General features: G+C 39.9%; 1 protein-coding gene across 5 annotated transcripts in view; it reads left to right on the top strand.

Annotated features, from left to right (window-relative positions):
* Positions 1-27,866, top strand: part of AdamTS-A (ADAM metallopeptidase with thrombospondin type 1 motif A) — a 553,824-nt gene that overhangs the window by 380,347 nt on the left and 145,611 nt on the right. For all 5 annotated transcript variants that reach the window (XM_083134293.1, XM_083134294.1, XM_083134295.1 and 2 more), the window contains exon 3: positions 6,102-6,258. In XM_083134293.1, coding sequence (XP_082990419.1) covers positions 6,102-6,258 — 157 coding nt within the window. The remainder of the gene's footprint in view (positions 1-6,101; positions 6,259-27,866) is intronic.

The raw sequence follows: 27,866 nt of genomic DNA, 5'->3' as shown, positions 1-27,866 counted from the left end.
TAGCCTATCTGAACATAAAGTGGACCTACAAGTTGCCAATGCCCAGTTTCATTAGTTGCAACCTTCAACACAAAAAACGATAGATAATAAACAATTAAATACAATGCATACGACAAACTCGTCGCTATTATTAGTATCGTAATTTCAATAAACTGTATTGTATATTATAATAAAATACTCTTGAGCAAATGTAAACAAATATTTGAGGTACTTTATGGATTCAAGTATCGAGATAAGTTCTAGGGGAAGTGTCCGTAACAATAAAGGTAAATGAAAGGGTAAAAACCACAATTATATTATTTACTTACAACAGGCGCACTCACATATTCGTGTACACACTGATGTGCATATCTGACATTTATGTTTACACGAGATTCGAACCCGGAACCTCTTTTCAACAAAAAATCCTATATTTGTCTGCGTGCAAGAATCTGAACATTTGATTTATGTTTCGTGACGACCATAAAACACAAACAACCAAAGTCCCAAACTGGATTCCGCCTTTAGAAATAAGAACCAATATTTCCTCCCCATGCTATCTATAATTACATCGGATTATGGCAGCACCTGCAGTGTGTGAAGGTACACCCGAACATGGAGAAACGACGAAGGGCCAAAGGTCAGGTTTTGTTCCCCCTTGACACGAAACTTGTTTGTTTTTTTCCCTTCCCTTCTTTAGTAGCGTCTGACAAGCTTTACCTTGTACGCTGCACGCAACATTAAACGCACAATGATCGCAGCGCCACGGTGCGTAGGAAGTGCTAACCTTCCGGGAGGAACGGGTGATTAACGCCCTGTGTTAGGCTCCCGAGTAGGTCAAATACTTGGCACTGATTATAGCTTTGACTAAGGATTACCTTCATCCTTGAAGACGACGGCTTTCAAGACATTTGGAAAGTTTTCATATATACACACGTGTCCGTGTTAGAATAAGGTAAAAGGAATAGGACTAATAGCTACGGACAAAATATATAATGTGTAGGTTATAAGCAAAGGAGAGAGGACTTTCAACATAGAGCCAAGTATTGAGAGATTATCTGAATCACATTTTGATGACATTATAACGTCAGTGTTTGTTTATTAAGATAGTTAATTTTCAAAATTTAAAATACTCTGCAGATATGAATACTCTTCTTTATCAACGCCCGTATTTATACCGCGTTTGTTACAACCTGTCCCCTTTCCCGCGCTAGGGAGCGCTCTACAGTTTTGGTGCCAATGAGAAACGAGGAAAAAATCGTCTGCTGGGCAGCGAGGAGCGAATGGAAGCCAGAAGAGAGGCGCTTACGTAGACGCTGTTGCGACGTTGCGTATTTTAATTGGCTGCCTGGCTTTGACTTTCCCCAGCACCGAGAAAAGCCAGGGAGCAACTAGCGCGGGAACCGGGACAGGTTGTAACAAACGCGGTATAAACAGATGACCGTTCTGGTCTAGCCAAAGCTAGAAACGCGAAGCATTGAAACAATTATAATTTCGTTCGGTATTTATGCGCATTCTCGTTCAATGGCTGCCTTCAATTCGTCGACTCTTGCCTGTTTTGTACCGTAAACTTAATGTTTGATGCATTTCTATACAAAAAGTCTAGTGGCGTGAGGTATGGTGAACGCGTAGATATTCTTCTGAACCTTTCCATCCAATCCACCTGTTCGGCACGTTTTTCCAAGTACAGCTCAAAAAACTGCACTCTTCGGTCCTGATCATCTGCATTGAGAACATTGACTCTTCTTGGAATGTAACTTTTCCAATGCCAGTTGCTTCAAAATGCAATGGACACTTGACAATCTTTTAATATACTTGAAAACTTAAAAAATACAATCCTATTTGTAAAGCTGGCACATGGCAACCGACAACTAGTATGATTACTAGATCATAATGGATCGAGGTGCGTGATATATGTTTATATATACAATACCAACCACCTGTTAGGATACCTTGAATATGTGAATTTGCACTCCTACAATGTTAAGAATCTACTTGTAAAACATCGACCATCATACTATCATAATTTGATACATGCTTGGCACTATTCTGATATTTACTTTCATTTCTATCTATGATGATATTGTGATATTAGTTGTAATCAATTGAATTTAACAGTTATCACGAAAATGTAGCTATAATTTCTAAGCAGAATTTCAGTGCATATTTTCATAACTTTTCGAATATTTTTTTTTACATTGCTTGTGTGATTTACACAAATGTGCAAGGGCATTGCATACAGTGCAATGTGGTTGAGACTTGTCTAACATCCAATAAAAATATGTCGTGGATGTTCAACAGAGACTCACATGCTGAACTGCGCCAAGCATTTAAGCTGTTATCCACTTTCTGATCATCATCCATCCATTTCTAACGCCATGGTTAAAGAAGTAGTAGAAATAGACTACAGTAGGTAACTACATGAAGCCAAATTGCTCTTCCATAGTTTCAAGTTTATCTCACTTAAGGCTCGTTTAACACACACATCATGTTTTATCTCCTTTCCTAAGACTTGTACAGGAGTCTCGGCTGGCTAGTGAGCCTTGATAAATGAAGCGACTGTCTTCTTTAAGTTGTTCACCTGTTGAGCAGGGTAACTGGCTAATCTATCACAGACTTGACACCCGATTCATCACCCACCGTCAAGCGAAAGGGGAAACGGTGTTCAGTTAAAGTAAACTAAGATTTCTCGTCCTGTGCATACTTACCTGTTCTTTCATGTGATAATGTGGGAAATTAACGAACATAAATATTCAAATGTTCGGTTTGCTGCAAGTAGTCAACGAAATCCATGTAACTATGTTATATACACACCGTAATTTTCAATCATTTATTTTTTCATGCTTTATAAACTTGATTTGAGCTTCACGTCCGTCAGAAAGAATGAAAGTAGTATCCAAAGAGGGAATCAGAAAATATGGTAAATCCCACAAAACAATACCAGTTAAATTATCCCCTATGCAAGAAGCGTACACACAGTGCATGCTAGAATAAGTGAACGAGCTCATGGAATTGCAACCCCCCAAATTCTTAATAAAAGAGCTTTATAGCAGTATATCGTTATGTCAATCTTGAGTTCCATAAAATATTTGAAGTACATTTCAACAACCGGTGCATACCAATACTGTTGATAACTCGTTCTTCACACACGTTCATAGCCCTCAGCATGCACATAATATTCGTGGCAAACATATGGATGGTACACTGTAATTTGATTATTAACCCTGCCATGAATGAAGATACCCCTCCCACCTTGAAATTATTCGCAATTTTTTGTTTCATGAGGCGAGAAACTTTTATTTTTAAATTACATTAGTTCGCAAAATACCATTATTTCTGAATATTGTACTCGTTAAGTGGTTAAATAATACACCACATTTCTTGTTGTTATTATTGCGAGCTCCCGAGAAACATGAAACTGCACTTTCTATCCTGTATATATGCAGCCATGCGGCATACGTTCATGGTTGCCATTGTCATTTATCTTTATGTCGGGATAACATATTAAAAGCAACAATATGCTATGGAAACAGCATCATACCCTCTCCTCCCTCGTTAAATCGTGCATCGTCAGGAGTCATGTATTTTTTATTTTACTTATTTTATGCTTTTGAATTAGATAAGGCTTCCATATAGTTTGTCAAAAAGTCTTGACACTTATAGGTCGGCCGCTCCATTCCACACAGTCTGTCGTCTACCTGTAGTGTATGATGGACCAGACCTTAGATAAAACATTTATAATAAGAATAATCATTTTAAAATAACAATCGCAATCAAATAGAAGTAAACCCTTTCTATGCTGAATTGTTATATCCTTGAGGCGAATTTTCTACCAGATTCACCACATGACTAATTATTTTTCATATGTATTTACATTTTATGCAATTAGAGCACCGAAATGCAGTTTTTAAAATTGTTTTAATAACTTTTACACACCTCGTTCAGGATAAATCTTTAAAAGTTTGGAGGAAATTTTAGTCCTTAAGTTTTAGATTTATAAGTGTCTATTTTTATGAAACCATTAATTCTTTGGATTAAATGGCAGAATCTGAAAACTTAAATTGGTTCCTGCATTTTACACTCAAAATGTTGGATCCAACACACTTTTATACTTTGGTTATTCTGTTGGAATACTATCTAACTAAAATTTATTTGTTATTAACTATAAAAATAACACGATTTCTGCTCTGTTGTAACGTGAAATGAAGGATGCCAATTTCCAGGGTTGCCTCAAAGGACCTGTTCGACTCACCCCTCCCAAAGCCCGCGCACAAATGCCAACATTTCATTTTTAATTGTGACATTCTGATGGTGTCAGTCGAATGCGCCCTTACGTTTACTGCGAAGGAAGTTTAACTCGATCTCTCTTTTGTTTAAATTGCTGTGTCGTTGAACGAAACACTCCCACTTCGCGAACGTCGGTGGAATCTCTTTAAAAGCTTCCCCTGCCCTAAGGACACACGGGGCAGCCAAGGTCGATAGCTTTTTTAGTCATTGTTCAAACGAATGCAGCGTGGAATACGTCCGGACATATTTGTCAAGGAAGGACAGGGGAGGATGAAGAATGCATTACGAAAAGGGAGAGAAGACGCATGAAACAGGTGTTCTTACCAACCCGAGACCCATTCGTTACGGCTTTGCAGTGGTGCCATCTTGTCTGGTCTTCGATGTTGACGTAATCCCTCGCTTGGCCACCCCGGAAGATACGTTTCGCTCACGTGAGTGATGACGCCATTCGAGCCTTGGCTGTCAGTTTCTTGACTTGAGGCAAGGTTGCACGGTCGACAAATTTGGTAGCACTGTGTAATCTATTTGCGTAATATCCACTTATTTCCACGCTCGAATCTGATTCTTCAATCGTCACGAAAAATAATGAAAAAACAGGACAATACTGTTTAATTGTTCCCTTGTTGCAATGTGCTGTGTAAAGAATTAAATACAACATTTGAGTGTGATTATACAACCAACAGTAAAGATAATAACATGGGAATTGTCTCGTACTATGCTAATTAAGGTTCACAAATTAATAACTGGAAGACGAATCCAGAAATATCACCTGGCAGCAACCCACTGACGGCGTCAGAACAGAGACCCACCCCCACCGACCTGTCCCACTACAGCCCCCAGCATGCCAGGAAACTAGATAAATAAATTGTGTTTAGCTGGAAAATGCATTTTTGCATGGAAATGGTGTTACTAAATGTGACCGACCCCGGAAAAATATCTGGCCTCTACTTCCTCACTTGCCTTTTTCATACCGCATTCACTGTATCAACTACTGCTTCAGCTTTCAAACCTTTTCATGGGCACAAAGAACTAACGAAATAGCAATGGCCAATTTTTATACTAATATCTTTGCCGCCGACCATACGTACATTCTGACAAGGAAAACTATTCTTTGTCAAGTTTCAATCCATTAACAGATCGATTGGATCAAATATTTAATTTTTTGGTGACTGGTTCTGTGATCGGACACCATTTCGATTCGAATCGAAGTTCAGGAAATGAGTGTTCTGAATGGAAGTATGTGGTGGGTTTTAAAAGAATAAGGATTGGTAACAATTTGTTCATTTAGCGTCGAATAACATGGGTACCTGGGGGAAACCCTGGGGGGGGGGGGTAAAGGCGGTCAGGGGCGTGATGCTGATCACATCACCCCCACTCACGACCGGATCAAGAAAGTGTGGGGCGTTACCCCCACACCCCCTATACGCCTTCATGGCGTTGTGCTATGCACAGGGGAGCACTTTACCTTTTTACCTTAGAAAAGTGTGCGTTCCTAGTTTTACAAGCGGAAACAACTTACATCAGAATCTGACGGGCATTCCATTTATTATTATTTAGGAGATGCTATATTCTTCGTCAGATCCTGTATTTTTTCTGTCAAGAATATAGATCGTCTCTTCAAGAATTATTATACACTGGACTCTCTTTAATTCGAACTCCAAGGGACAAGTTCGAATTATCCAAAATTCGAATTAACAAAAACATGTTTCATTAAAGATGACTTAAGGAATTACCGAGTAATTCGAATTAAAAAGAGTCCATTGTTATTATTGAATTACCGAAATTTTATTATTCTTGGAATGGCATTTACACTGTTCTGTTGTTTTCTCTTGCAGACAGGCCATATCCGTACATCATCCGGCAGCTTCTTCATCGAACCTGCAGAGGAGTGGAAGAACCACAGCACTCCAATTCTCCATTCCCTCTACCGGCTCCCCTCCCCCGGGCAGCCTGAGGGAAAGGGAGGAGCTGGCAGCCACTGTGGGCTGGATGGTAAGTACCATCTTTATTATATCGTTCACAAAGTGGGTGCATCCAGAACGCTGAGTTGTTGGAGCAGAATTCAGTAATAATATCACCCTGTTGCAAGGCAACAAGCCCTTATCAGTGTGTTTTTGGCTCTCGACGCATCGAACAGACACTGAGTCATGTTTGACTACCATACATTGTGCAAACTTGCTCCTGATTACTGTAGGAGGTACAGTACTAGGCATGCCTTTCCTGCAATATTTATTTACTGAAGCTATATGTGAATCCAAATCGCCCATTTGTAGCAGAACTATGAAGAAATCGCACTTGATGCAACTGTTTTCCAACTGTTGAAAAATTTTCAGCTTCGTGAAGCACTCATTTATAACAGAACTTCGATGAAATCGCACTCGACGAAACTGCTTCCCAACTGTTGTAAAATTTCATCTACATTAATCACTCATTTGTAGCAGAACTACGAAGAAATCTCAATTTAAGCAACTGCTACCCAACTGTTGTGTATCCAAAGAACTCAAACCAAGAACCAAAGTTGTCGTGCGTAATCTCTCGTTTAGGTGTATGTCAGTTGAGAACAAGTTGCAAATTTCAGTCCACTTACCGCTTCCCCTTGACATCAGGACCTAAGCACTCAAACGTTAAGAGTAGAACCAAGTAGCAGTTCTACTGTTTACCCCCTTTTCCCTCAAAACCAGGGTTTCGGAGCGGAGCGGATCAACGCTCCGACTGTTGCCAACGCTCCGGAGCGAGGAGCGAGATTCTAAGAAATGGTTCGCTCCGCTCCGGAGTGGAGCGATGTCTTATCCCGCTCCGCTCCGGAGCGGAGCAGCGGGAATCGGAAAATTTGTCGCTCCGCTCCGGAGCGAGGAGCGAAATTTTAGAAAATGGTTCACTCCGCTCAGGAGCGGAGCGCTACCTTGACACGCTCCGCTCCGGATCGGAGCAGAGGAAGTTGGAAAATTTCTCGCTCCGCTCCGGAGCGAGGAGCGAAATTTTAGGAAACGGTTCACTCCGCTCCGGAGCGGAGCGATACCTTGTGACGCTCCGCTCCGGAGCGAGGAGCGATATTCTAAGAACTTGCCCACTCCGCTCCGGAGCGACTCCGGAGCGCTCCGAGGTTGGATAATACGAGTGTATACAGAAAACTAACGATCAAAGGTTCCGAGTACATTAGTAATTTTGTTTGTGAAATTTGTACGGCATTTGAAAATCGCCCGTTATTGTTGTTATAAAACTGATTATTACTAGAGCTAACGCCACGGAAACAGTCCAGAAAAGATTACGTCACTCACCTACAGTGTTGCCAATAAGCAAGGAATAATCCTTACACAATACACCAGGGAAGGCACAATCAACCGCATACGTACTGTCCGTGACTGTACAACGCGCAATGTGTCAACTGTGAAGCGTAGAAGAAGTGTGGCAAACCTGGAGGGCCAGGGGTGTGGAGGAGGCAAGGGGAAGCTTCGATCTTCACTGGACTGTTTTCGTGAAGAGAGCGATATTATTATTATTATTATCACTTTTACTACTCTACTACTACTTCTGGGGACAATATATTTCAATAGCAGGTGTGCCACCTGTGGTTTTATAAGTTGAGAGAATGGAACCACCCTCATTTCCTGCCACCAGGGATCGCGACTGAAACTCATTTCGGTTCAACTTCTGGTTCGGGCTAAGCACTTCGGCATATCGGCCCGACGTTACAGTCCACGCCGCGGGAGAAGTGAGTTATTCCGGAATATTGGTTCGAGTAACACTGGCGAAATTACTGCAGAGAATGCATTCGACCTTCTAAAAGGCCAGAGGAAAGGCGAAGCAACTTGTACGGAGGAAGATAAAGGCAGACAGGTGTTCATGCAAAACACTCGCTGGTGCATGATTGTCATATCTAACTTTCTTTTACGCTGGTTATGTATGATACTTTGAATGTAGCGAAAGGGAAAAGTTTAAAGTAATTGGAAATTCAGGTTGCTAATTTTAACTTTTCGATTTTTGAATGTATGAAGTTGAAAATCGGAATCATGCTTATTAATGTTACCGTCGGCCAATAAGGAAACGTTTTAATTTGAAATACAGAGTTTTCATATCTAACTTTTTTAAAAATTCTGACACTAGAAAGTTGAAAACCGGCTTAACCAAAAATGTAAGTTGCCACATTTGGTTTACTTTTATGAAGGTATAAAGTCGAAAATCGTAATGCTGTTTGTATACAGCCGAACAGGGGAATTTAAATAGTATGAAATACAGAGTTGTCATATCGATTATTTTTCCCAATTTTAAAGGCAGGAAGTTGAAATAGGTATTTAATGGTTACATACGTATACTACTGCAAAAATTACAAAATGTCTGGTTGCCATATATAACATTTCAAGTTTGTAAGCAGTAACCTGGAAATAGGCATGGTGGTTATACGAAAATTGAAAACATTTTGGAAAGACGACGAATGGAATGTTGCTATATTTAACTTTCTGAGTCTAGAAAGCCAGAAAATGTATATGTATAAAATTAATATTTTTTGTATTAAGTACGTTGTACACAGCAAACTGAAAGCAAGTTTTCAGTAATGAACAATGTGTAGTTAGCAGATAAGTCGAAAGAAGATGTATAAACCTTAATAACCGTGATAAACACAAAATGTAATATTATCTACTTGGATAGGGTCATGTCCTGAATTTTATGGTTTCATTTTGAAAAACAGGGCTGCGAGCAATACGTGCCTTCCTCACTGATGGCATTTGATTTGATTTTTGTAACTTAGCTTTGAATTTTAGCTAATCGCGACGATGATAATGAGAGAATTGATAAATGTGTACTGAAAAAAAAGTAGCGCCCTGTACCCCGATAACATAGTGGTAACAACGTCTCCTTGTAATGAAGGGGCACTGGGATCGATACCCGGTGGAAGGACATAGTGGCTCAAATCCCACTTTAGGTAGGATTTAAACTGTAGGTATATTCTCGATAGCGTATTGTTGAGTCTTAAATCCACCAAAAGTCCATAACAAAAGGCATTGTTTCAAGGTATGTTGAATGTATAATTGATTGTGATAAATTAATCCTTAAGCAAATATACATTTGTAATTCTGTTTAACAATAAGAGATGTCACTTTCCTTTAAATCTATTCACAAAATCATAAAAATACAACTCGGAAATTCATTTCCAAATGAACAACCTCTTATGCATATCTTTTACGTATGGGTGTGTGTGTTTTTTCTGAAATCTGGCAAAGTTCTAATAATGTATTCACTTCATAAATGTCTATTACATAACAGAAAGCATCATTGGGTATTCAATATCAGACGAATAACGAATTCCATGGGAATATTTCAGCGAGTTCGTGGATTTGAGTTCAGCTCTCAACGACAAATGGTGTTGGTTTGACCCGCGTTAATGTCATTGGTGTTTCCTTTGTGTTTGTTTCTCTATCACAGTATAATTCTTTTCCATAGTTTCGGGGTCCTATTTTTTTACCGACTTATCGAGGATTTGTTTAAAATTACGGATCATGAGAAATGTACGATTAAAGGCAAGGTAAAGTCCGGAAAAAACAAATTGAAACTTATACTTAGTTGAAAGGACAATTGGTTATTGTTGATTACAATTATAGAAATAACTTTATCGAAATACTTGGTTTTCTTTTACATACATATTTGTAATTCTTTTTGTGCACCATTCCATTCCTACTTGAATATGTAGACTGTAAATAAAAACTCGGCATGGTTTCCTTCAATTCATTATTACAGTATAGATCTTCCATGATCTCTTGGCTTATGATGCATAGAATTAACAATTACGGATTTTTTTCGTTCTTTTTTGTTCTTTTATATTGATTTAACAAATCTAGTCACCTTATTATTCAATTAAACGATACTGGTTGGAATGATTTCTCCATTCGCATGGACGTCCGGAAATGGAGGGGGCCACGCCACCCGGAAATTAAAGGTAATCAAGAAGTACATATTTCACGCATATAATTTCATTTCAGTCACAGTAATATATGTTAATTATTGCAAGGGCGTTGCAGGAACATGATAACTTCAAACTGTAGAATATTTTTAATGGGAGTAATACTATTTTGGGGAAATTCTGCCTCATTCTGCCCCCCCTCCCTTGGACAAATATCTTGCTTGTCCCTTCCTGGAAAAAATCCTGAAGACGTCCATGTATCAGCGGCGTTAAAAATTTCAGTAAATGTCCATACATCACCGTTGACAAGCACACATAATATGCATGTAATGATACAAGAGAACACAGCTTTTAAAGGCTTCTTTTTATGACAGTGAAGTGAAGAGAAGAATAACACGCGCGAGTAATACTTTTAAAAGCGAACAATCTAGCCAGAATTGGTGTAGCATAATTCTAATACAACTGGCAACACTTGATCTGTCTGGCAAAGTCGATGTCTCTACCATGTACGGATAAGTTCAGCGCAGCGAACGAACTTCTCAACCCCGAAAGCACACACAAACAAGCTACGTACCAGTTTCACCCTCCTCCCCTCTTGAAACGGGCACAAGACCAATGAGCTAGCCGATTGCACTGAGTCACCTGCAAGGAACACGGAATACAGCACAAAACGAAGCTGTCTGTTGTATGGGGGAGGTGGGTCGGAAAAATCCGTAAAGCAGAAAAAATTGAGTGCTCGAAATTATTCGTAACCCATTCAACACATAACATTCAAACTCTTATATCTAAGTCACAATACAAAATTTGAAATACCCCACGGATCCCTGACGTCATAGGGTGCTGTGCTGTAGAGCGACCACAAACAAAAAAGCTTCGGTCAAAAGTCCCCGCGCACCTCCTCCTTCACCCGTTCGACTAGGGCCATAAGGAAGCATGATCCACTCTGTCCCTCCCCTCCAAGCGGGGGCGATCATACAGACAAACAACTAGAGTACGTGGAAACAGGACTGCAGGCTCTTTTCCATATGGGTCCACTATAACCACTCCGTCACGGAAGTCGGCTTTAACGCGTCCATTCCATTATTCATAGTTGCATTACAGCATTCGTGTCAAAAAACCCTCCTAAACGGATCGGAGCGTGCTGTCAAAAGCACCACGCTCCGGAGCGGAGTGCTGTTGCCTCACGCTCCGCTCCGGATCGGAGCGTGCGTCTAAAAAAATCTGAACCACTCCGCTCCGGAGCGGAGTACTGCTGTATCACGCTCCGCTCCGGATCGGAGCGTGCCACTCAAAAAGTCGAACCACTCCGCTCCGGAGCGGAGCGTGTCTCTCAAAAAGCTGAACCACTCCGCTCCGGAGCGGAGTGCTGTTGTATCACGCTCCGCTCCGGATCGGAGCGTGCGATTCAAAAAGCCGAACCACTCCGCTCCGGAGCGGAGCGTGTCTCTCAAGAAGTCGAACCACTCCGCTCCGGATCGGAGTGCTGTCGTACCACGCTCCGCTCCGGAGTGAGGAGCGGAGTAGAAATGACGCTTCGAAGTCGCTCCGGAGCGCTCCTTTAGTGCACTCCGCTCCGAAACCCTGCTCAAAACTGTTGTAGCATTGATACGGAATCAGTATCTTCCTACTACTATTGCCGCGTCCGAATCGGTAGCAGATGTCACTTAGAGCACCGTTCCACCGGGGAATCAGGCTACCTCCGTTGTCCGAATTGGCGACAGACGTGGAGTCTGAGGGGAAAGGTGAACGGCGCGACAGATGCTCACTTCAACTCCCTGTGACCCTGCGCTTGGCAGCCATATTGCAACTACCGCTTTGTGGAGACAACTTTACTGAATATAATGATGTAAAACTCGGTAATTCTTTGACATTTTATCGATAAAACAATGTAGAAAAATTGAAAATGAAGAAATCACATGTAACATTTTTAGTATTAGTAGTAAATAGGTGGAAATCATTGAAACGTGTGGTTGGCGTCTGCCTTCTGCTTCCATCCTGTGCGCCTGCGCCCTAGAGCGCAGTGGGTGACGTTAGGACCGACATCTGGTGGAAAAAGTGACAACCATACTGCAAGGGGACATGTAGATTCGGACGACTTCGATGGCACACGAAAGCAACGGGAAGGAGCGCTTGCCAATCTGGACACGGCCCATGTTCCAAGAGTAATTATTGAATGCATCTAGAGCTCTCACCAGTTAGAACAAAGCTGAGTGGCAATGCGTTCAGGGTACCAGCTGTAGCCCCTTGAAAATATGCTGCGAATTCGTTGAATCAGTTCAGTTGCCCCCCCACCCCCCCCCTTCATTTTCCGAAATATTCGACATCAGCCAAGTTTGAGGAGTATAGTCTCGTTTGTTTTCAATCGATTTTTTAACGTACGAGTGACTGTAACTCGGAAACAATTACTTTAAAGAAAGTAATTGCAGGCAATTGCTTCTCGTCTGCTTCCAAAGTACATTCTTCTAAGGACACAAGCAGCTAACTGGTTATTTTCTACGCATTCCCGTCATTATTATGCATGATGAGCCTCTTAGTAAAAGCATCCGGATCATAAACAGAGGTTTGCATGAAACTGTTTTACGTATCCTTTGATTATAACCGTCGGAACAAGTTTTTGGGCTCTCGGTCATCGAACTGGCACTGTCAGCCACATTGGGTCACCATACAATGTGCAACTTGCCAGTAATTTACTGTATGCGGTTTTTGACTTTCGCCTGAGTTACAGCAATCTTTTATTCATGGAACTTTCCTTAATATGGAACCGGCAAACGACAACCCTTGCCAAGATTACAATCAGTACACAAGCAACAGTTCATTTCGACTGCATTCACTCAGCTTCTTCTAGGTGGCACCACCGTACACTGAACATGCGGTTTCCTTTTCTTTGGTCTTCGACGACAGTCATGCATTTATTAGCAGCGTTCCGTTCATCGATCTTTCCTAATCGGTATTTTGTGTAAAAACATAAATCTTCGAGTTACGAACGAAAGTTCGTAAGCTGCTGGTTATTCGTAGTTCTGTTCGTCGCCTTGATCCAGAATTGCAGAGAACATGACGTTTGTACAGAGATAATGTTAGGCAAATTGTTCACCGCTATTTTAATTACTTTTTTATTCTACATCCTGTGTTATATTAAGGAATGAAACTACTCGTATGTTGGTTCGAAGCAGGCATTGATCTCTGCTTATTGGAATCATTATTTCAATTCATTGTCATCATATTGTGTAATTCAGACCGAAAGAAAATAGTGGTGGACAATTCGTCTACTGTTTCTTTCGCAGTTGGGTGTATATGAGTAAACCTATCTTTTAAATTTTTCCAAATATTAGTGCAGTGAAATATTGAAATGTGAAGAACAATTTTATTTCACAGTCTATAGTAAACCACAAGAACAGATGGAATGAATGAATGAAGTAAAAGTTTTGGGTGCGTCGGCACTTTAGGCCATTTTGTACCCTTCATTGTATGCGGGAAAATATCCCTTATCTAAAATTCTGACTTGAAATAAATTAATACAAGGGGTGTAAAAGTCCTTTGGAAAAATTAAAAGTGCAAAGCTGTACAGGGACCTGCACAACACAACACATGAAAACGTCAGAAAAATCTAAAAGCTTCCTCACAGACTGTGTAAGAGACCAGCTCCTCGCAAAAAGCTAAAATAAAAACCTTTGATAAAATACTGTTATCATCGCCCAACAGGGACGACAAGCAGTCGGAAAGGTTAAAAAAGTCCGCCGGAGGTAAGCAAGATCGGCACATTCAGCAAGAATATGCCGAAGAACAGATGGGGCCATTAACATACTTCACCTTACTTCCTAATAAAGCCAGTATGTCATAGAAACTAACACCCTTAGCCTCAGCAGCCATGATCACAGAAGTAGACTTTCGTCCACCTAAACAAAAGTATCTGCCGCCGCCATTGCCATTCTATTACGATTATAGTCGCATTGTGCCTGTTTACCACATTTTTATCTATCCTTCAGAACTGTGAATCACTAGCAACCATTTTGTAGTGTACATTGCATCAGAAGATATGAACATATAAACTTCAATCTCGACGGCGGAACCAAGAATAAACTATGGATGCTAAATTCCCTATCTAGTTCATGTAATTTATATGCATGGGACGTTGACTAGTCACGTACCGATTCGTTCCAAACTATACAGTCGTATTAAATTCTATTTAGTCACTAAGAAAAGAAACTTATTTTCACTTTAACAGTGTTATTTAGTGTAAAAATAACCATATTAGATTTTTAATGCTACATGGAAATAATGGAATACCGAATAGTAGTATTCTTCTTTTCCGTCCTTAGTTTTCTTCCGCTATATCATTTCTTTCCCTACATTTATCGCTTCCTTGGTTTATTTCATTCATTGATAAGAATTATTTTTCCGAAATGTATATGTACTTTAAACCATGTAAAGGAAGCATTCCTGTTTTCATTTCTTAATGTATGTATTAGGTCTAGTTACTGTATTAGATACTGATAGGTTGAAAATATTTTTCAAAACATATTAAACTACTCGGCCTTTAATTCGTTTTCAGATTTCATTTTTAATGCACAGAGAATATTTCGGTATACAGCGTAAAAGTCTGATGTATATATTGTTTCTTCCGGAAATCTTAATGATTCATTTAATCGTTTAAGCCAGTCTCACACGGCAGTTAGGTACGCCATCGACTTCTAGCTTCGTTACTTAACGATCGTGTGAGAGCTTTCTCTTATTCAGTTCCCGACAGAATTAGAAACAGTCTCTAAATCCATCCTTAATACCATAGAACTACCAATCAGAATTGAGGAGCACACTGGCAGCTGAAGCAGGAAACATAACCAATTAGAAGCGATCTCTAGGTCACGAGTGCAATTGTAATGGCGGCCGCGTGAGATGTAAACAATGTATCACTTCAAATTTTTAAAAGCCGATAACTATTCAACCGAGAGGAATAACGTTTCGTGTAAAACGTTATTAGGTACAAAACAATGGCGCTGCTTAAATACATACTTTACAACGTTTACTGTACATGTATGAGAGACTAGCCCCGTCTAGTTGGCTGCACTTTTTGACTCGCTTTGACTTTCTTTGCACCGAAGCGTCTAGTTGGTTGCACGGTGCAACACCGAGTCGTCTACTATCCGTGACAAAAATATTGAGCCCTCGGTTTACGCGCTTGTAAAATTGTACTCCATTGTAGGAATAAAGTCAAATATACCTCATTGGAAAGCTTCAAGTATCTACTTTTTAATAATCGTTATCTGAAAATGAATCTTAACTTTATTTTCTTACTATTATAAAAAATCACTAAAAAGTGTAGTTTTTTATTCCAATTTTCACGAACCATACACCATACAGTTCATAATTGATTGTACATATAATTTTGAGATTTTGTGTACTTGACGTTTGAATATTTTTGCACCTCTGTAGAAAAAATCAAATGCATATCTTGACTAGATACTTAAAAAAAAATGGCAATTTAGGGAAACGTGCAAACTTGAAATGCTTAATTACAAATTCAATGAAATTGCAAGAAAAACCTGTTGGTATCTCATTTGATCAAATTCCAGAAGTTTGGCGTGTGTACCTCCAATATGGGTTCCAGATATTAATTATTTTTCCGCACTCCTAATATGGTAAATGGCTGCATGACGTATGGCTATACCGCGTTTGTTAGAACCTGTCCCGTTTCCCGCGCTAGAGATCGCTCGACAGTTTCGGCGCCAATGAGAAACGAGGAAAGAATCGTCTGCTGGGCACCGAGGAGCGAATGGAAGTCGGAAGAGAGGCGCTTACGTAGACGCTGTTGCCACGTTGCGTATTTTAATTGGCTGCCTGGCTTTGACTTTCCCCAGCACGGAGAAAAGCCAGCGATCAGCTAGCGCGGGAACCGGGACAGGTTGTAACAAACGCGGTATAGGTGCGGCCAATCTCAGACTCTGCGGGCTGCAAGCGACTTCCACAGCGGTGCCGTTTCGCTGCACTTCGCTGCGAGAGTCGAGCAAGTACGTTCCGTCCTGCCGATCAAAAGTATTGTCACAGCATAAAATAATGAATTAAATATTTCTCATATTGCAAATGGAGTACTGTTGTACTGCAGTTTTTTTTTGGGGGGGGGGATTTCTTTTAGCTGGTAACTTCATATGAACGTAGTCTCTTCCTCCCGGTGGAAGTACATAGTGGTTCGGATCCCACTTTAAACTGTAAGTCCAGTCCCGATTAGCATACCTGTGCATAAGTGGACTTAAAAAGTGAAAACAACTCAACTCGGCTTTATATGAACATCATTTTCTCAGTATTATTTTATGTCGCACATTTAAGCAGATATATTGAGTGCAAGGCTGTTCGATGAGGACAATTTGAATGAAGTCGATGAGAGATCCAGTCTTCTCTGTATACAATAATAACGCACCTGCTGTGTACAGCGATTTCATAAGAAAGGGAAACAGTGCGAGGTGCGTACTAGCGATAGCAACACATAAAAATTATATTTAAAAAATTGCGCATTTGAAGCCTTCACGCCAACTAATATTTTAAAATATATTTCGAACAAAGACGCGTGTAGATTGTGTTTTTTTCTCGCAAAATTCATTTGATCATCGTGCCGAGTAGTGGTGGTGGTTTCAGCATTTAACATGTTGCTATACATTCCACGTAAAATACTGCTTTCATATTTTTGTCTGTTTCACAGCTGCAACTCTTGTAATAAGCAAGGAGTTGTGGGTTCATTAAGAGATTTGATTTTTTAAATTTTGATTTGATTTATTTTTCTTCACTTCTTGTGCCATTTTTGGCTAATTTGCGAAGATGGGGGATGAGTGATGATATGATGAAATTGATGAATAGACATGACAAACATCCATGCCCAAGCCAGGATTCGAACCCGGGACCCATGGCGTCGCAGCGCGATATGCTAACCACTCTACTACGGGGACCGGCGGTTCATTAAGAGAGACCGAAGAATTAAAAGCTAATACATTTTCAATAAATATAATGAGTGAAAGGTAAAAGTATAAAATGCTGTTCATAATGGATTGTGTTGAACTGCATAATTTAAATAAAAGTCGTGTGTCTTTCTTCTCACAACATCTTGCAAAAACTCGCCCAATAAAATATTGGGTCGATGCAAATTTCTGTTGTTCCCTTTTTCTTTACATGCCTTTTTCACTGTGCTGACGTAATCCCCAAAAACACTCCGCCATCACTTGACATCTTGGTTTAATCACTTCACAGAACCGCCACCATTCAATACTGTGCGTACGAACAAACACGCGAACTTGTGAGAGGCAGACTGCCTGGATAGAATGCACGTAAGAATTATCATGGCTATGTGTGAATTCAGGCAATAATTCATGGCAGGAATGTAAACACAGAAGTGACAAAATAAAATTTCGGCATCTCTACAATGCTTTCCTTTGCGCAACACATTGTTTCGACTCATTTCCCGTGTCAAAACTGCTTGGACGCGGGCAAGACGCTTGGCAACAAAGCTCACTTGTTCTTAGCAACGATGTGAATTGCGCGGGAACCGGTTGCCAAGAAAAACAATTCTCTCTGTTGTTTTAAATTCGTACAGTGTGAAAGAATGAAACATGGAAATTTGATTTTTATTCACGTCCATCATTTTGATATGCATTTCATAACCATTGGACTGGCCATTTCCGAGATTGCAACATCATCATTAATTGTGGCTGTTCCACAGCTGATAGTACCGTTGTATTTGGCTGATATATTTCCACATAAACAAGCTTCAGTCACAAAAAACAACAACATATTTCTAGGACGGTTTTACACGAACCTACACACAATTGAATTCAACTTATGTAAAAAATACTCTTTTACAATCATTTTTCTCTGAATAGAAAACAGAGTTAAAATCACTTTGTCTTGCTTTTGTCTAAAAGCAGACACTTGTAGCTTTCCAATGAGGTATATTTGACTTTTTTCCTCCCAAGAAGTACAATTTTACAAGCACTCAAACCGACGGCTCAATATTTTTGTCACAGATAGTAGTTCGTTGATTTCGAGTCAAGTAGTGTATTGGTGTCTGCACTACTTTCCGGACCGGTGCATGTGTGGTGTATGGTCACGTGGTGCGTGCTAACTAATCAAATGACCGTTTAAAGAAGCAGACAGGCATTTGTTGAATCTTCTGAACTTCAACACCGCTTTCCGTCTAGTTGGTTGGACGTCATTTCCTTGCACCACCCTGACACTGGATACACCTGCACTGCACCGAGTGTAAAAAAGTGCAGCCAACTAGACGGGGCTAATACATGTATTTTAGTTGTTTCAAATGTAAACAACGTGCACTCAACATAGGTGGTGTAACTCGACGTGCCTTTCATGCTGTATATGTTATAGGGGAGACCGGGGTAATTAGAACATGGGGTTATTGGAACATGTTAATGTAGAATAATTTAAAACGAAAAGACTGGTGTAATAACATTTCATACCTATGTACCTACACTAAACCTACATGCAGAAAATTTGTTATTGGAATAACTACACAAAAGTAAGTTTTATTTGACTTTTATTATACACCTGCAAAAAATGATGTGACACATGTTTGGTGTTTCTCTGCTTCTGCATATACTGGATGTGAATGAAAGAACCCTTGCAAAATTTTCTTCACCCCTATAATAAAACATAAGGGCACACATCTTTTCATGCGAGTTTGGTTGTCTATGGGCAATTTGCCTGGTTTTTATAAGCAAAGTTCTTATTACCCCAAAAATTTCTGCAAAGGGGTTATTAGAACATTGCGTAATTTGCTTGATTTTGCTTGGGGTAATTAGAACAGTCATGGGGTAATAAGAACATCATCTTGAAATACCATGAAACGTAACTACTTTTGGAACAACCTGCTTTTAGACTGGAACAGAACCAATCCTGGTGCTCGTTTGCCGAAGTCTGTCTTTGCTCAGTACATAGGGAGAGTGTGGTCTAGGAGTTTCAAGAAATCATACCTAGTGTCGGGATTTAAAACTACTGGTCTGTTTCCACTGGATGAATCCATGTTTCCATGTGAAGAATTTGACCCCCTTGCCCTAGCACGATTTCGTAATCAAAGTCAAGAAGACATACAACCTGGATCAACAGTTGTTGCTGATGTTCAGGTGACTCAGAATTCACGAAATACAACTGCCTCCACTGACATCCCACCAGGAGCAGTTCAAGATCCAGTAAACATTCACACTGCCAGCCAACCAACCACTCCTTCCTCTTCCATTACTTCAACAGCAATGCCAACGCCTTCAGATGTTGAAAATGTTCTGAATAGAAGTACTACACCACCATCCCAGTATCTGTCTTTTGAACAATTCATCAGAGAATCTCTTAGTAAACAACACAGACCAAGCGGACAAAATCCAAGAACAATGTCTAGTGGTAATCTATCAAGAGTACGCCTTTCTGATCAGTATGGCGAAATTCTAACAACTGAAGATGCTATGCAGCGACTGAAAGAAATGTCTACTAGGCCTACCAGTGCCAAAAAAAGAAATCGCCCTACTCAGAAAAAGATACCCACAGGAAAGACCAAAAAAGACAAGAAAAGAATGTCCCTTCAATCCAGCTCTACTTCTTCAGAAAGTGAAATAGACCTATCTCTCAATGATGAAAACAGCACCGACATTCAAGATGACGTGGAGCCACAGGCTGAAAGTGAACCAGGCCCAGCAGCTGAAAATCAGCCAGGTTGTTCTGGTATACCAACTGTTCCAAAACGGAACACAACACAGGAAAACAATGAGGAAAGTGGTAGGCCCAATGAGGCCGATGAAGAATCAGAGGATGACGATGTGGGCCTATTCAAACTGGAAAAGTACTACGCTGTATATTACGAGCGAAAGTGGTATGTTGGTGGAATTATTAAAATCTTTAATGGCCAGTCTAAAGCAACAATCAAGTTTCTGGAGGAAAAAGAAACTGGCAAGTTCGATTGGCCACGAAGACCCGATGTTGAGGAAATTGATAGGAAGTTTATATTTTACGGACCTTTTTGGAGTTGAATGGAATCGGTCCATTTACCCTTCCATTGTATGACATCATTAAGAGCAAGTATGAAGCTTTCAAAAAAGAAATCAAACATTCAAATCAGTAGATCTACTGGTGCCAAACTGACAAATGTTAATATGGGTCAAGTGTTCTTTGGTGTAGCTTTTGTCATGTAGCCTATATTTTATGGTTTCATATATAATTGTTTTTTGAGACTGATAAGCTTAATTTCTGTATATATTAGTTTTTCACGAGAGTTAAACCTGTTAGTGTAAGTTATCTTAAGTGTTTTTAGAAGTATTAGCATTACTTGTTACAAATTGGAGTAAGTTTTCCTCCAAAAAAGATGCTTTTTTGTACTTTTTCTAATTGATATACTAGATTGTACATGTAACTATTAGAAGTTTTTTCTTTACTACATTGTAGAATGGCCTGTAACCTTTCAAATAAATCATAGAACACTGATTTTCATTCACACATGTTTGCTTCACAGCTGGGAAATTGAACTTTATGAAAAAAGACAGTTAACTTGGGATTTTATTTAAACAAGCATTGATAACTCCAGAAGAAGTAGAGCTATTGTGTTCAAATTTGCAGGATAAATGAGACATTTATATATGATGTTTGTATTACCCCAACAGCAATCTAAAGCTATTCAGTTGAAATTTCTAACTTATGTTCCATTAACCCCAAATGGGGTAATTGGAACAATTTTATGGTGTCATGACAATTTTTTTTTTGGACGAGTATTTGCAATGCAGGTATGGTCATTATTTTTTTCAAAAATATACAAAAGATGTCCTTTGAAATGGTAGAAATTTTTAAAAAATCCATCAGTAACTTTCTGAGTAATTTACAGTGGAACTTCTACAGGCTGTTTCCTGTTCTAATTACCCCGGTCTCCCCTACATTTTAATCGCAAAAGCTAGCCGAAAAGTTACATGAAATGCTTGCGTTGCGTGTAGAGTACTATCTGATTTTTGTAAGCTTTTACATAGCATTTATGCTAGTAAAAATGCTAAAGGAAATGCTTTCGTCTAAAGCCTGCCTTAATGATTGGGGGCGAATATTTTATTTGTTGAGTGAAGAGTCTACTAATTATTATTGTTTTAAATAAATAGTTCGTATGTCTAAATTTCCTACCGAGATACTGTTATTTTACTTTCACAACAGACGCGAATAGTATTTTATTTTGAAATAAACTAAACACTGAACAGCCATGTACTCTCTTTTTTTGTTGGCTGGCTGTAACAAATAGACTGTTCTGTGTGTAGCATCGCAGTAAATTAATCTGCTAGTGTTGTAATCATATATAAGGTATGAATTGTAATTAGTTCTTCATGGACTTCAAAGTAAATTTCAAAATAAGCATTTCTGGAGCAAAGAAGTATCAATGAAATATAAATATAATACGGTAACTTAATGTTACTGTAAACACCACAGTTTTCGCACTTTGAATGTTGTGAAGTTTGTGTAATTTAATTGACTAGTTTGTATTGGAGGATATATTTCAAAACGAGAAGGGTTTCATTAGAATATACAACTTCTATCGTAATATACGGGTAATGCAACTTTATGCTAGTGTGTCCGTAAAGTGGTATATCAACTTGAAGTAACAGATGTTGTACACTCACATTCACTGACACGGGTTAAATGTGCTACACTTTTCAACACTGCCAATGTTATTCTCTTAAGAGAAAACATTATTTTCTCAAATCTTCAGCAGTTATTAGCATCTAATCTTGCGAAGTGGTATATCGTGTTTGTGTAGTCGCCATTTTTAAAGATGCGATTTTAAGGATTGTATGAGACCCCTTTTGCTGCCTTCGCGAACTGAAGAGGTAAAAAATCTTATGGTAGTTTCGAGTCTGAGGTGGGTATGGAAGTGAGGCCCTACTTAACCACCGTGTAAGACTGGCTTTGTGTATGTACGTTTCTCTCGTAGAAATGCTGCTTCATCCAATCTCATTGACTGCCTGCCGTTGTGAAATATAGGGCGAAACCTCGCATTCAATCTGCTTGAACAAAAGACGATCTAAAAGTTTTCAGTCACCGTTCTACGTGCGCTATGAAAATGTACAGCTGAGAAAGAAGTTTGTTCCAAGTAAGAAATGTAGGTGTGTGCAAGGGCAAATGTTCCGCAGGCTCATCACCTCTTGCTATCAGACACAGTTTATACCATTTGTTTCAGCGCGGAAGAAATAGCTGTTGGTGGCGTAATCACTATGATCACACAAAGAGCGCCTTAAAGCGATGTGTTATTAAACAAATGACTTAACGAGACGCGTTATCCACGTGCGATGACAACGCACTTAACGCGTGGGGAGTTTGACGGACACCCATCACGCATGTATCTCTCCCCCGCGGAGCTATTATGCTTCCAGGGCGTGGGTCGCCTTTTGTTGGTCTCTGCGTGAATGTGTCATTAGAACCTTTGTGCGTTCAACGCTGAGTGCGTGGTTTCTTGTGCGTGCTGTTTCACACCCAGTATCAACAACCTCCGACGCAGGGGGTAGGTAGTCTGTGCTCTGTAACAAACGGAGAAATCTTTCTCTTCTGTTTCTTAGGCTCAAGAGCACGACTAGAAGTAGTAAGTGATAATAAACAACATTTGGAAAGTCACTGAACTTGACTTGGGGTAAGAGTTCAAATTTATCGATATCTCTCGTACAATAGCGTACCCAAGGAGGCATTGGTAGAGGATTATAAACCAACTTTGGCTTAGATTTCCTTAAGAAAACGTCAGACATTTAAATATAGTAAAATAAGATACTTTCTATAAAAAAGTCATAACATTCCTGGGCCCACCATTTACAGCCAGAGTATAACTTAACTTCTTTTAGAGGCTCCTCCGGTGGCGCAGTGGTAGCGTCGTCGCGCCTTGTAATCAAGGGGTCACGAGTTCGATTTCCGGTGGAGGCACATAGTGGTTCGGATACCACTTTCAACTGTAGGTCCAGTCCCGATTAGCCTTTCTGTGCATAAAGTGGTCTTAAAACACTAACTCAATCAATTAACTTCTTTTAGGGGATGGACCCTGATGGTGAAACCTGACCTCCGGACTATGCTTGGAGAACGACACCCATATAGGAGTGTTTATGCATCGCTTCAGCTACGAATTGCAAATAAAATCATTAAAATGTAGCACGTGGTTTCAGATGGGGAGACGGAGAGGAGGAGGGCAATTCCACAATTTTGTGACCACCGTTATGGTCAGTTGTAAATTTCATAGCAACACCAACAACTTATCTTTGAGGAATAGTTAATTTATAAGTTGATGGTTGTGCAGTTTATTAGAAGCTCGGAGTAATAGGTTTTAAAATGTTTATAAATAACTTTATGGAAGTCGCCATACATATCCAAATCGAGAACCCCGTACAGAGAGAAATGGTAATGGGGGCGGTAAAATAGGGGAAGAGACGCAGGCTGAAGGAGACCGATAGTAATAGAATAGCCACTTTACAAAATAATATGTGACCAAATTTGACTACCAGAGTCGATAGGGTCAGCAAAAGGAAGAACAACAACGAACACAAGAGTAATGGGAACAGAACGAACGGACGAACTCTCTGGATTGGAGCAGAAGTTAACCCTTGTGTTGTGATAACTGAATAGAGAAACGGTTATTGTTGGCGTTGGTTGGCAACACTGCTACATTTCCTCGCCAATAACATCGTGGGCGACGTTCCCTTTCTATTTTAATACCCCTTCTGACCGCCCACAGCGCTGTATCGTGGGAGATGTCTCCGCGGTCCCGAAAGAGGTCAGTGTCGTCGATCTTCCGCGGGTCACAAGGTCACCACGTGTTCAAGGAAGAGCCAGGTGGGAGGAAGAGCCAATGTTGCCAGTCTGTGTGGCGTTTCATCTTCCCAGAATATATGTTTGTTAAGTTTGTTTATATTTTCAGGCGTGTTAGTTGGGCGTTGAGTGATTTGGGTTGCATACTTCTAGGGGTTCTCTCGGTGATGGATAGAAAAAAAAATCGGAACGTTTTACCACAGATAAGAGTTTTACCTTTATCTGTTGTTTTGCTCTCGTTCACTGTTCACGTATTCTACGAGACGTTAACTAGAGCCACCAACCGGTTCGTTCTAGGGATGATCAAATCCGGATTTCAAATATCCGAATTATCCGGATGTCCGATTTTTTTTATTATCAGAATATTTGAATTATCCGAAATGTCCGGATACCCGAATGTGTGCATTATCCGGACAGTTTTATCGTTTATCCGTTTTGCGAGCTATCCACATATTCTTTTATTCGTCATTTTCGTATTTCACTGTGTGTATTTTCCATAAATCCTTCATCAAATCTGTTCTATCCGGATTATCCGTTGCATCCGAAACCATAATCGATAATTTGAAATCCGGATATCCCTTATCCAGTGGCGTATACTGAGTCAAAGGTCTGAGCTATGTTATAAGGAAAGGTTCAAGATTTAAAGCCAGACACTACTGAAGCATTTGGGCTTGTCCCGGTTATCCTTTCTGTGCATAAAGTGGACTTACAAACAAAATCTCAAAAAACTCAAAGTATAAAAATAGGATCAAATTTGATACAGAACTTAGAAACTGATTTTAATGTTGCCGTACCTAGGGAGTGTCTTTGTTAGAATTCTAAAAAATAAACAGATTTGCTGCTATGTAAAGAAATCATAACTCATAACAAGGCACAGTCAGCTGGATTTCTTATAAGAGTTTCGTTAAAGCTTGCACCAGGACTATGTTGTGGCGCGTATGTAGTATGTGTTATGAAGTTATTTGAGTTACTTTTCAATTGGATAAAAGGAATATCGATTCAGAACATGGTTATCAAATTCATCAATATAAACGAGATTTCTTCTCGAAATAATCTAAAACGTAAAGAACTGCATTAATTAAAATATTATAGGTTTCTGCACATTAAATACGTATTACCCAGCGCACACAACTGCAATTTACAAAAGTGATCTGATTCTTACCGTGATTTTTGAACGAATACCATTATCATTAGTCAAATAAAAGCAAATATTTTTTTGTAGAATATATGTCTTGGAACTGTTATTAAAGTTCCGTTGACCTGCGGGAATGTCGAATCCATCTGCCATTGCCGCATAAAAGAATTGATACCTTTTACCCGCTCAACTCTCTCTTCCGTCATTAGTTCGGACGCGCGCAGGTGGTATGTGGAGCGCGCAAGTGTTGAAGCACTTTGCAAGCAGATAAATTCTTCAACCCTGCTGTAATGCGAGTTCCAGACGCTGTAGAAGGCGAGAGGAAGGTTGCTGAGCCCGACCGAGGCTGCAGTCGTCAGTGCAATAATGTTTGTTTTGGGTTTCTCATCTCGCGTTGTGAGATAGCAAAAGATATGTTCATCATCCAAAGAAACTAAATATAGAGAAAGGGACCCGGAAGAGAAAATAGTTCGAGAAGAAAGAGGTCATTCTTTCCTAAAGGGTCTTTATTCCTTCTTTGGTGAAGCTGATGTACACAAACCACGAAGTGTGAGAGACTGAATTATTTTCTACACGTATCATTATTATTTCACTTCGGTTTTCGGGGTGTAAGGGGTGACCTTTCCCAAAATGTTCACCTGGCTTCCACGTAGAGGCCAACGAGGAGCTCTATCCTCGGTAGTGATAAACATAACATGGAGATCCGATTTTCTGAAATTTTATAGTTCATGATATCCTAATTGGTAAAAGTTCTCAACGTAGACTGCACAAGTATTACTCGGAAAATTGTCCACGACTATTTTCATTGATTTTATCTTGCATCCTGTCTTTTTAAGGGCTGGTCTTTTAATATTTTGGTACAGAGCTTGTTCAGCAGTTTCATTGGCATTTGGTTTAAATTCTTGAAGCTCTCGCTGCGTAAAGCAAAGAAAATAAAGATGCTGATGGACAATTTGTTTGGTAATACTTATGCATCGCACTCTACTGTAAACATAATTATCAACGATTTGTTTGACTGAGAACAAATTAATTATTTGTTTATGTTCTGGATGATTTTCTTATTCAAATATAATTCGAGCAAAAGTTTTGGTTTCTGTAAGTTACTTGGCAGAAAAAGGCTTAAGAAGATCGAATTTAGTACAGGGCAGTTCCATTCGTTCGTCAGAACTGTCTAGATAGCTATATCAGAATACGTTTCACTATAGTCTGAGGTTGACGAGGCTCGGTGGATATGCACAAAGGAGACAAAGGAGAAAAGTCACATTGAAACATGGAAAATAAACTACCGAAAGAAGATTGCTAAGAAAGTATCTTTTTTCTGTACGAAAATTCCCACTGCCTGAAATACCCTCGTTCAGTCAAGAAGAAAACCGTCACTAATCGAATTGTAAGAGCAACTGTCGTCACCGCTATCAGATTAAGTTGTTTGTGCGGAGCTTGGTCATTAAATGCAGATCAGACATCTCCAATAGCAAAGGAATAAATGTCTGGTATGTACACTCTCTGTAAACAAAATCCTGCACCTTAAAAGCAGTCTTGGAACTGGAAGGTCAAAAAAAGCAACGAAAGCAGCGGATATTGCCTGTTGAAAAGTTAAGCTACCTTCCTTCCTTATCAAATGAAAGCAGTTATTTCTCACTCGCAAGACGTATTTGTCCGATATTGTCGGCCTGCTTGCATGTAAAGCATCATCCCCTTTATATTTACGAGGTTTTATTTCTTCGTCAGTCCCTTCTTATTTAGCTGCAGCTATTCATAGAGAGAACGCGGTTAGGACAAAAAATAACGTCGGTATGGAGGTTGGTCCCGAAGGCGTTTTTCATTAAAGGAAAAAGGGCAGGGACAAAGACAAATGAACGCAGCTTCTTCACAAACATCCGAAGCTGAGCAGTGGTACCAGGCAGAAAGAGATGAAACCACTGGATAAACCCATGAAAATGTTTTGGTAGCGGAAGAAGATTAAGTGATGTGACAACGTAAGCTTAAAGCTTCTGCTGAAAGAAAGCAACACAACCTTCCTTATTTTTTTCTTGTTATTGTCCCGCGGGAACTGACTGATCACGTGTTTAGGAGTGCCAGGCAAGTAAAGCAGGAGTTGAAAGGAACGGTTCCCAGCCAGGTATACATCACCCTTTTCCCAGGATCGAAGGAACGTAGCTACTATCTCCTACGATTCACGAAGCTACTATCTTATACGATTCACGACTTGGGATTCATCCGAGATTCTTATTCCGTACCGACAACTTTCAGAGAGGCCATTTCCAGCGCGGATTTGTCTCGCGGTTTCCTTGAGGAAATGTGGGTCTAAACATATTTGTTTAAGGTGCCTGGATGGGGATAAGAGGGTTTTTCTTATTCCGGATTCACACCTACGAACTCCGTATTACGGTTACCGACCGTAAATGGTAAAAGTGGCCGGAGCGTAGCTATGACCACACACCATCTCCACTTTGACATCGAGGACACATTATATTTCCACACCGCTTATGTACAGTCACCGGCAATAGAAATGGGACACCTAAATCCTGAAATACTCGCTTCCTTGCAAAGCATTATGTGTTGCCTAACTCTACGGCGGTGGTAGAAGTTGCCATTGGAAATTTGTTATTAAATCTACTTATCGCCGTAGACTTATGCAACACACACGACACCTTGCTGGGAAGTATTTCATGGAGTAGGTTTCCCATTTTATTGCCGCTGACTGTACCTTTACGTTCAGAAATTACTTTTACTTTTTAAATTTACCTTTATCATAAAAATGACTACAGACATCTT

Source organism: Lepisma saccharinum, chromosome 13, assembly GCF_977018435.1.
Source record: "Lepisma saccharinum chromosome 13, izLepSacc3.1, whole genome shotgun sequence".
NCBI classification, from domain to species: domain Eukaryota; kingdom Metazoa; phylum Arthropoda; class Insecta; order Zygentoma; family Lepismatidae; genus Lepisma; species Lepisma saccharinum.
Note: the sequence above shows the minus strand (reverse complement) of the source record. Positions and strands in the feature narration are given on the sequence as shown.